The following is a 12,057-nucleotide window of genomic DNA, read 5'->3' as shown; positions in this document are numbered from 1 at the left end:
AATAATAGATTAATTACTATTCTTTTTCCCTTCTTGTACGAACTATGTGTCATTTAAACATTTTCATTTATGTCTCCCCTTTTTATTTTAAATCTTAAAATGTCTATAAATTTTATTGCAAATATCTGGTTTTGAAAAAATAAATATTTTTGAAACTTACTCGACGATATTTATCAAACAAGAATATTGAATGTGAACTTATGTATAAACAAAAAATGATTTTTTGGGTGTAGATACTTTTATTTTTATTTTTTGCATTATAAATTTTAAATTTTGAAAGGCATTATAAATTATAAATTGCTATTATAATTTTTCAATAAACATGGGACAGAGGGTGTAATTGTTAATTTTAACACGGTTAATTGTGAATAGGGGAAATTACAGAAACCCCCCTCGAACTACCACTCGGTCACAGAATGTTCCCTCATACTACAAATTCAAACACTTAATTAAACCACCTCTAACTACCAAAAAAAAAAAAACTATTGGATGACCGTTCGCAATCCGTTAAGGATTTGGACGAGAATCAAATCTTGGACAACTTTGCCCTCTTCTCCCCTTTTATATGGAAAATGAAAAGTGGGAAACCCTTTATCGTGTTTGCAACTGCAGCTGATCTCTCTCTCTCTCTGAACAACTCGCTTCAATCCTCCCTCCCTCTCTTTTCTTGATGGATGGGAGTAATTTCAGTGACATTGACAGAGCTATTCCTAATTTTGGCATCTTGTGTTTCTGTGGAGAACCAACACCATTGAAAAAATCTGACACACAAAAGAACCCAGGTCAAAGGTTCTTCGGATGTACAAAGTATAAGGTAAGCTGCATTGTCATAATTTAGTTGTTCTTGGTTTCAATTGAAACCCTAACTTGACGTTATTGTACATTTGTCATAGACGAAAAAGGATTGCGGGTTCTCCTGCTGGTATGAGCCTTCTATTTCACAAGAAAAGGAGTGAATTGGGCCAATGAGGGTTCAAACAAATTGTATAGCCCCGTATTTTTGGAAAATCGTTTAAAAGTTTTATGAATGCTAGAATAAGGAATTGGTGGAGTTTAATTGATTTGTGGTTAATGTGATAGAATTATAAGTGGAAGGGGTGCTAGTGTGATGTGTATATGTGTGGGTATATATAGGAGTGTGTGGTGTAGAGAAACAAATTCCCAAAAACACATACACCCCACGCCTCTTTCTCTCCATCGGCTCTCTCCTTTCTTTCTCACACTTTCACTCAAAAATCCCACTCAAAGTTCAAAACCCACCAAGATCCTTCACCAAATCATCATCCTCTTGAGCTCTCGACCTTGGGTTTCGTTGGAGCAAGCTCGGAGAGGAGTATTCTCGGAGGATTTCGAATTTCAAGGCTGGGGCTCAATCAATCCCGTTGGGTTTCGTTCTCCAAGTTGAGGTAGAGGATTCTTACTCTCTCTACATGTTTATGAGTGGGTTGTGTACCAAAATCGGGCTCTAAATGGTTGAATTCGAAGTTATGCTTTCTTTTGATTTTTCTGCAAATCGCCCAATGTAATGCAGTGGTACCAATACCACCTTTTTGATGTACCGATACCTACTTTTTGAGGTACCAGTACCTTGACTCTGATTGCTCACTGGATTGGTTTGGTACCGATACCTACTTTTTGAGGTATTGGTACCAATGACTCAGAAAATTATTTTGAACTCTATTGATCATTCATCGATTGTATTGACTCCCGATCACTTCTAACACTCTCCAATCACATTCTAATCATCTCTAGACATGATTGCTCGCGTTCCAAAGATTCGTTGTTCATCCCCACTCTTTTGGTTCTCGTTTTGACAAAGAAATGTGTAAAACTAAATGAATATGATACTTGTTCCTTTGTTTATGCATTCGGGTTATCGTGTGAGCATTGTGGCATGTTTTATGAATGATAAGGACTTGTCATATGTCTTGCTTTACGGTATTGAGGCTTGTAAACGAAAAATCACAATTTAGAATGATAGAACGATATGAAGAAAGCCACGGAACCACTATGAGGTGGGATGCCGGAAATGGGACGCACGGGGTCCCAAATGCTCGAAAGTGCACAAGAAAGCCACGGATCCACTGCATGATGTGATGCCGGAATGAATACATGATGCACGGGGTCCCAAATACCCGGAAATGAAATCGACAATACTTGATATAATGAAAATGGAGAATTTAGAGATTATTAAGTGACTTGAATATGAACGGTGTTGATTATCAAGTATTATTCTCTTGCTCTTGTACACGTGGAAAACTTTCTTGTATCAATGTTCATCTCGGTGCCCTGTCCATCTCATTAGCATATAGTTTGAGCAAAGATTTCTCTACTGGGCTAGTGTAGCTCAACCTATTATTATTTTCAGGTACACCTCAAGGGCATTGATGTGGAGTGCTTGACGTGAATATGACTTCATCGTTTTGAAAGCTATTATGGAAGAATTACTTTCACATCTTGTAAAAATTCTTTTGGGAGATGTAATTGTAAATTTTGAGCTAATCTTTTGACTTGAAAATCATGTAATCACTAAACTTGTTGTCTTTTGTTTAACTATGGAATTTGGAGCCGGTGTGCCGTTATTGTAAACTTTAGACCTATTTGTACTCTTGGGTGGATTATTAGAAGCATTTTGGGGTATTATGATGTAATATTGCGATGGACTTTTATCGAAAACGCTATTTTTATTATGTTAAAAATCCAGGGCGTGACACAAATGCTACGGCTTTGAGGACTGTTGAACAACAATATGAGAGTTCATCATCCATGAACATTAGTGAAGAATTGCAGATGACAACGATTACAATGCAGATGAAGATTGAAGCAATGGAGAAGGAGATTCATGAGTTATATACTTTAAAAGAGTTGCAGATTAGGAATGGGGGGAAAATGAATTGAAATTTGTTTGGGTGTTTTGTGTTTTTTTGTTTTATGTGGTACATGTACAAAGCTTGAAGTTCAGGCAATGACTTGGCCTTGCCTTAAAGTCCTATTGTATTGCAATTTCAAATTAAATATAATGAAAAGTTTGGCTCTAACTTGCTCTGAAAACATTACAATTGCTTATAAACTGGTGCTGATATAAAATGGTACCGCAAAGTGTATTCAAATAGGTTTCGAATTGCTCCATTTGCATATCAAAATTGCAAGACATAAACTGCTAAAACAGATCAGAATTTTGCCATAAACTGGTACATTTATTAATTGCATGCCATAAAAGAGATCAGAATTGAGCCATAATGTGTTAATGCCATACACATGTTTGCATAAAATGGTAGTGCTATAAGTTCATATGCCTGCAAAATAGGTCCATAAACAGGTCCAAAAGCTGTCTGCATTTACTAGCAGCACATAGCTACATAACTTAGCTATGGCAAAACATCTATTATTGTAACAACCCTAATTTTTAGTAAGTAAAAATTTCGTTAAAAATTTGAATTTTATTTTAATATTTGGATTCGCTTCCAAAAATTTCCTTTTGTATTTCTAAAAATTTGTCATAATTAGAATTTTAGCCTTTTAAAAAAAATTTTCTTAGCTAGAGATTCTACTTGGCAAGTATAGTTAGATTCTAACAAATTAGTTAGAGGGACCTAACTACCAATTCATCTAGTTACTTTCTCCTAATCTTAGATGAGCTTTTTGAATCTCCTTGAACCTTTTTAACCCTTCAAACCCTAGTGGAACCCTTTGGACCTTTAACCTTTACCCATTGGATGATAAAAGTTAGGAAAACTTTTATCCATTGGACAATAGATCTTTCATCCAAGATCTTTTGATAGATTTGTTAAAGTACAAGGATATAGTTATATATAGGTATATATACACATGCCTAAAGGACTTAGGGTATTACTCTAGTGCATATAGTACCTCACCCTTTTATCCATTGGTCAATAACCGCTAGGGAATTTGTTATCCATTGGATAATAGGGTCAATCTTCCATCAAGTACTAGGGTTTTATTTAATAATCATTTCCTAGATTTTTCATGTGATGATATATTTATATAAATATATATGTGTGTACTTTATAATATATATCCTAAATTTTCCTAAGATATCCTAAGTACAAAATCTAATATTTTAATGGGGCATGTGCCTAATTGAATTATTTTAATAAAGAATTTTGATCTTATAATTTTTTATTGGATACTTGAAAATCTTACTAGATTTCATAATACTATTATATATTTGATTAAAAGGACATGTAGTCATTCAAGTCTTATTCAAGTCTTATCTGTTTTTTAACCATTGGTCAATACATGTTAGCGTAAATATTACCCCTTAGATAATAGAGTTAATCATTCCAATAAGTACAAGGGTTATTAAACAAATCATTTTCTAGATTTTCCATGTGTTGATATACATATATATATATATATATATATATATATAAGTACTTTGTAGACTTAATACCCTAGGATTCTCTAGGTACAAAATCCATTATTTTAATAAGAAACATGTGCTAATTTGGATTATTTTAATCAATGATTTTGATCTTATAATTTTTTATTGGATTTTTGAAATCTACCTAGATTTCATAGTACTTATTTATACATATATATATGTACTTGAATTTATATATACATATTTTATTACAAGTACCCATGTGTTTATTAGAATAGTTTAATAGAAAAATCTTTACCCATTGGACAATAAATGCTAGGGAAAATTTTATCTCTTGGGTAATAGCCATGACTTTGGCTATAAATAGCACCCTTGTCCAACCATTCAACTCACACCTTCACCTAGCAACTTCTCTCTCTAGAAAAAGAATTGTGTTCTTACTTTGTTTTTCTTGTTCTTGAGCATTTTTGAAGTTTTTCCTAAGTTCTTCAAGAAACTCATCCTAAAACCCCTTTTCGATCCAAAAAGTTCAAGTAGTTTAGTCAAGATCTAGTTTCGAGAGAAACCTTTCTCTTTCGAAGCTACCATAAGCATTCCGTAGGAAGTTACTCCGCTCGATCACCGACGCACTTTCCGTAGCCGCCCTACCGCCAAGAAGTAAGGTAGAGTCCCTCGTCCATTAAACCCAAGTATAGTGTAGAACCATATGTTGAGAAATAGGATGTCCCTACTTTTTAGGTCAAAGTATAACTTGAAGTATTTTTAAAGAGGATAAGGTTATCTATCGTTTATTATATTTAGAATGAATGAAGGTTAACAAACTCGTTTTGCTAATGGTGGTATGAACATGTTGAATAATTGACTTTTACTTCAATAAACATATGTTGTTTTGAATTTCCCCATAAATGAAGAAAGAACGGTTTTTGAAAGATAAAGACTTATCGTTGATAGAAGTATTCGTATTTTGATCTTTAGGATGGTTATGAGCATGATTACTAATATAGAATTGGATGATCTTGCTAGTTGAGTTTCAAGATTTCAAGGAATGATTTATGTATACGTGAAAAGTCCTACCGCGGAGTCTATGCATGAGAACGAGACACGAAAAACAAGAAAGTAGAAACATGATGCCTAGGGTGTGTTAATGACAAGGCATGTTTTGAAAAGGAGAAAAAGTTTTGAAACTCCAATGTGGCCGGACTTGCCCATTGTGGGAATGTGTGTGTGTTCCAATGGGAATCCGGAAAAGTGAAACCATTGTGAGGTTAGGTGTGTTCCAATGGGAATCCGAAAAAGCGGAACCATTGTGAGGTTGTGTGTGTTAGGTTGTGTGTGTTCCAATAGGAATCCGGAAAAGCGGAACCATTGTGAGGTTGTGTGTGTTCCAATGGGAATCTGGAAAAAGCGGAACCATTGTGAGGTTGTGTGTGTTCCAATGGGATTCCGGATCAACGGAACCATTGTGAGGTTGTGTGCGTTCCCATGGAAACCCGGAGCAACGGAACTATGGTGAGGAATGGCTTGGTTATCCGCGGAGAGGAGCCAATGCAATTGTGTGCCAATGGGAATCCGGGACGGCGGAACCATTGTGAGGATACTCGGGAGACCGGAACGGCGGAACCGAGGTTGGGTGTGTTAAAAATGGGTTTTTGAAATAATGAATGGGTTATGAAATGAGGAAAACGAGACACAGTTTACGAGATGTTGCGTAGGAGAAACCCAGAGAATCTTGGACACCAACGCTAGTTGAATAATGAATGCGGTGTGTCGTTGTCTGTCAAGTATGTTTGATCTATGTGAAAATCTTTGATTTTTATGGTTTAATGTTTGTAAGTTAAGGGTTAGTGGGTATGGGTTACTCTATTGAGCTTTTGTAGCTCACGGTGTTACCTTTTGGTGACCCTGACATATTATATTGGTGGCGATGCCGGTATAATGTGTTAAACCTTGTAGATGATCAAGATGAACAGTACACCTTGGAGGTTTTTGGAGCTGAGGAGCTGGCTAGGATGGAGGAGCAGGTGGAGCTGTAGTTAGGAACCCTAGAACCCTCTTCATTTGTGTAATTATTGAACTCTTGTGGGAGTTTTGTTGTAATAATGAGCCAGACTCCATTTGGTTTTATCAATAAAATGTTTATTTAGCATACCCAAAATTGGGGGCGTTACAATTATTTTTAGTGGGGCCGAATTGGGAGATGCTACGTTAGTGGGGCCGGATATGATCAAGAAAACCACTGAGAGTATGAAATCGATTTGCCAACAACTTTTAGAGGCACGAGAGAGAACAGCTGAATAGGTCAAGGTGATTCGTCAAAGGTTACTAACCGCTAAAAGTCGACAAAAGAACTATGCCGATCGTCGTCGTCGTCCATTATCGTTAGAAGTGGGGAATCACATGTTTCTTAAAGTATCGCCGCGTCGAGGCTTGTCACGTTTTGGGAAAAATGGAAAGCTTTCACCACGTTATATCGGTCTGTTCAACATCATCGAGAAAATTGGGGAGGTTGCATACCGTTTGGCTTTGCCACCGAGATTATCAAATGTGCACGATGTGTTTCACGTCTCTATGTTGAGAAAGTACGAACCGGATCCATCACATGTGTTAGAATGGTCCGAACTAGAATTGGAAGACGACGCATCTTATGGGAAAGAGCCGGTATGTATCCTAGATTCGCGCGATCAAGTGTTGAGAGGTAAGACAATACCGTTAGTTTGAGTCTTGTGGAGTAATTAGGGTAGCTAGGAGCAATGTCTGAATACCGTACCGACCAGGGTACCGATTTTTCTATTGGTACGGTACGTACCGGTCAAATACCGAGTACCGTTTCGAATTTACCGCAATTACAATATATATAATAATTATGTATAATTATAATTCAAAAAAATTTCCCATACCATGCAATTCATCATAAAATGCCTATATTAAGACAACAAAATTCACATAAGTGACTTCAAATTAACAAGAAAATGTTCCAACTTCCAAGAGCATCCGCAAAACGTACGCAATGTCAAGTACATATCCATCATCTCGAAACATACGCAAAGTTCACCAAAAGAGACTTGAGAAGTACATCTAAAAAAAACATAGTTTGTCATTCAACATAAACATAAGGATCATTGTGTCCTCCAATGTCCCAATGATCATACTGTCTCTCGTTCTCATTTGGAAAATCATCAGCGGCATCATCAAAGTTAGGCTCCTGATCATCTAACGTCAATGCCTCTAAAGATGGTGGTTCAATAATCTCCCATGCAATATCCTTTTCGTCAAGTAGACTAGGCTCTTCGCTCACCCAATCATCCAACACATCTATGTTCTCAAGACTAATCGGATCAAGTGCATCTTTCGTTCGCCTAATAATCCTACAAAAGTAATTTTCACAATTTACAAGATTCATTTTGAAAGCAAATGAAATAAAAATTGAGTAACAACTTTTGAAATAATTACCTCTCTCGAAGCTTCAAATTATAACACACATAGACTAAATCATTGAGTCTTTTGTGCTCTAGTCTATTCCGCTTCTTAGAATGGATAGACTCAAACATACTTCAGTTTCTTTCACATCTAATTGCACTGCAACATTGGCTAAGTACTCGAATAGCAAACTTTTGTAAATCTGGAACTAAACCTCCGAATTGCCCCTACCATGAAACTAAAAGATTGAAAACTTAACAATTTACTAGATAAAAATCTAGCAACTTACAAGATAAAATAGGCATACTGAAAAATAAAAGATTACCTGGAGATAGTTTCTCTCGTTGACAAATAGCAAGGGGCATATTGAAGTCACCTGTTGCCTGCATGTATTCCTCAATTTGTGCACTTATTTGGTCTTGCAAATGCTCATCCGGCACCAAGACTGTAAGAGCTTGAATCATTTCTCGATCAACTTCCTTTTACTTCTTGAAAGAAGGCTTAAAATATATTGCGGGATTGAGAAAGCAAACAACAGCATGAAGAGGGCTGTGAAGTTGCATATCCCATCTAGCATCAATCACTCGAATGTATGGCCCATACAAAGAGAGCCTATTGTTGAACCTCACTTTAATTGCCTTTTTTGCCTTATTCATTGCGTCATATAAGTATCCCATTACAGGCTTTTCATCACCATCGATTAGACGAAGAACCCTCACCAAAGGTTCACAAACTTTCACCACAAGTTGACAATTAGACCAAAATTCTTTATCCTCCAAAAGAATTTTAGCAACTTCTTTCCCAAAATTACATTTAGCATATCGAGATCCAAGCCATTTGTCACTAGTGAACATTTGTCTAAGCTCTTTCTTGAAATTTAGAAGGCATTGAAGAGTTAAAAAGTTGTAGCAAACCTTGTGATGCCAGGACGACACAAGTCTCTACCATTTGTGAAGTCTTTCCTCATTGTGTTGAGAACCCATGCATGATTGTAAATGTATCGAGTTACCTACAAAAGTAATAATCACAATTGATAAGATTCATATTCATAGCATATCAACTATACAATATGCATAACATCTTAAATGTTACCTTTTTAGCCTTTTGGATGGTAGCATCTATGTGCGGAAAGTGTTGAGGCTTTGCAAATTCTCCAACATCAAATCCAAGCAATGAGCCGCACAAGGAGACCAATAGAAGGATCCATAATGTGCTTGTAACCTCTTTCCCGCCACTTTGTAGGCAGCCTCATTATCGGTAACAAACTGGACAACATTACTTGGCCCCACTAGTTCAACAATTTCACAAAAAATACCAAACAGTGTATCTGTGTCTTTAACAAGTTTCGATGTGTCAATTGACTTAAAAAATATAGTCCCTTTAGGACAATAAACAAGAAAATTTATAATCGGAGTTTGATTTTGGCTTGTCCATCCATCAGACATAATTGATCCATAATTTGCCCATACCTCTCTAAGTTCAAGAAGATACTCTCTAATTTCACGAATACTATTATTCAAGAGAGGGCATCTCAGGTCATGATATGAAGGACCCTTGAAGCCCGGTCCAACGGCTAGCATTGCATCAATCGCCGGTTGATAATATGGAGATAAAGTCGCATCAAATGGAATGTTAGCATCATACCACCATCGAGCAACCGCCATTCTTGCTTCATCAATGGTTTGTTTAGATGACAATGCACTTTGTATAGAAGGTTGGGCACCTGGCATTGTTCTTGGAGCAAAAAAGCCACCAGTTGTCTTACTTCTTTTTTTTTGGTCCCATCTCTGGACGTTGTTCTATCAAGTAAAGACTCCTCCTCCTCTTTATCCAAAGCTTGATAGGAAGCTCCTTCTCCAACAACTTTGCTAGTTCTCTCCCTCCTTTCTTTGTCTTGCTTATACCCTTCAAGCATTTGATTCATTTGCCATTCTACATCCATCGGCACATTTTTACAAGCTTCCACCTCTCCTTTCACTCCGGCAAGATGTTGTTTTAATCATGTAATTCCACCACCTTTAATATGCTTATTACAAAAGATACAAATGGTATTATTCTTTTTACCCAAAACTAATTTACCATAAGCCCAAACAGGGTCATCAGATTTTGCGGGAGCTGAACTCATTGATAGAGCATGATCACTTGTCATTGATGGACCAGAAGACATTGTTCCTATAATACCAAGTTACTGAACTACTTAACATACATTATAAAAAAAAATAATGCTTGTAACATCAGATCCAAGTTTCAACCTAAAGTAATCTGAAATGCCCGCCCATATAATCTGAGAATCTGTATGAGTATGTCAAAAAAGTCCCATAACGCTAATGAAAACAATTGCAAAAATCGAAGATGGTCATAGCTAATATTAGCTATCAAAATTAAAGCTAATGAATCAACAGATTCACTGATCGAATTATATACAGTATTATCAAACAAAGGAATAATGCTAATGCATTATCAAAGCTAATGAATTATCAACAGATTCACAAACAGACGGATTTCCTAATTCATTTAAAGCCACAAAATATGTACACCTACATATCCACCAGCCTGCACCATATACACCGAATTATATACAGCATAACAATCCCACTTTTTTCATAATCAACATCCTACAATCAAGATATTTATATATATATATATATATATATATATATATATATATATATATATATAGAGAGAGAGAGAGAGAGAGAGAGAGAGAGAGAGAGAGAGAGAGAGGCACCTAATCGATGAGCCGGGGGTAAGATTCACTAATCGATCATCGATGAGCCGATGAGGTGAAAAGGGCGCCTTGATTCCAGATCGATGAGGATTGAGGCGTGATTCGTGAAAATATCGTTTAGGCTTTAGGGTTATTAGATACACGGTTTTGAGATGAAATTACGGTTTCAGGACGTCATTTGGAGATTATTACGAAATTACCCAGATTTGCAAAATTCCGAACGAAATTACCGGTAAGCTCTTCTCGGCCGATATTTTTTAAGATGACCGGTACCAAGCGGTAAGGACCGGTATTGGGTTTGGAATGGTATTGGGGGGTCAGGGTACCGGTTATTTGTAAAAACGGTACGTATCAGCCGGTACGGAATGATATTGATAATATTGGCTAGGAATCCACGTGGGAAAGGGATGACATAGTTAGGGAGAAGTATCCGCACATATTTCCAAAAGGAATCGATATGAGTGTTTAATATCGAAGTTTCATGCTATTTGATAAAGTCGCATAATATTGATGGTTATACTTGTTGCATATCTATGTGGTGCATGACTTAATGAGCATGGTTGTATAAATTTCGAGAACGAAATTTCCTTAAGGATGGTAGGGTGTAGAGACCCCGTAAATTCGTACTATTGATTTAAATGTTTTACGAGAAATAAAAGGAGGAAATTGGTTTGGAATATTGAGATTTGGGGTAAATGTGTTAAAGTGCTATACTTGAGAGGTAAGTGTGTGATGCATGCCTAGGGTGTATATAACATGTGTATATGGTCTATAGGGAATAACTTTCCCTTTTCTTTTCTCCTCCCACTCTCCCGTTCTCTTCCTCTCTCTCTTGCTCTCACTCAAATTCTCTCCCAAACAACTCAAAATCCACACAAAATAGCCTCCAATTCTTCATATCATTGCGTATTGCAGCCCGTATTTCACTAGTTTGAGCTCGGTGGAGGCGTATCCTTTCCGATTTCAAAGTTTGGAGCTAGGGCTTGGAGGATCCTTTGAATTTGTCCTTCAATCTTGAGGTAGGGAGTTCTAACTCTCAATACATGTTTATGACTTATTTCCTAGAGCTTGAACCTTGCCATTTCTTGTTGTAGTTGTTGTTGGGGTTGAGGTAGTTGAGAAACCCATGAAAATCTGCTGAGAATCTGCTCGAACAACCATGGTATCGATACCACCAAACCCAGAAAACACACTGGTATCAATACCATTCCCCATGGGTATCGATCCCCTTGCATCTGGAATCCTTTTTAGTCAAATGGTATCGATACCATTTTTCTAGGTATCGATACATGTTGTTTATTGACAGCTTTTGTTGTTTTGCTTCGTGCTTCACCATTTCGGTTTCCAATCATTTCTAACCTACTTAAATACCTCCCGAATGACTCTTAACTTAATTACTCGTATTTAATGACTTCATTGAACACTTCCATAACTTTAATGCTCGTTTGGACATGACTTCACAAAAATCACTTTATACATCAAAGTTGGGTTTGAACGGTATGAACATGACAGACAAATGATTTTAAAACTTTACGGACACAACGAGAACATTTAGGACTCAAGAACG

The 12,057-nt window shown here is 36.6% G+C and overlaps 1 protein-coding gene across 1 annotated transcript; it reads right to left on the bottom strand.

Annotated features, from left to right (window-relative positions):
- Positions 1 to 7,188: 7,188 nt before the first annotated feature.
- LOC131304243 (uncharacterized) lies at positions 7,189 to 8,278 on the bottom strand. The gene is made up of 2 exons (XM_058331410.1): positions 7,796 to 8,278; positions 7,189 to 7,710 (listed from the first exon to the last, which is right to left on the bottom strand). Exons 1-2 carry the CDS (start codon positions 7,891 to 7,893, stop codon positions 7,440 to 7,442), a joined length of 369 nt encoding a protein of 122 aa, XP_058187393.1. The 5' UTR covers positions 7,894 to 8,278; the 3' UTR covers positions 7,189 to 7,439.
- Positions 8,279 to 12,057: the final 3,779 nt, after the last annotated feature.

Source organism: Rhododendron vialii, chromosome 10a (genome assembly GCF_030253575.1).
Source record: "Rhododendron vialii isolate Sample 1 chromosome 10a, ASM3025357v1".
Classification (NCBI taxonomy): Eukaryota; Viridiplantae; Streptophyta; class Magnoliopsida; order Ericales; family Ericaceae; genus Rhododendron; species Rhododendron vialii.
The sequence above is the reverse complement of the archived record's forward strand: the minus strand, read 5'-3'. Positions and strand labels throughout refer to the sequence as shown.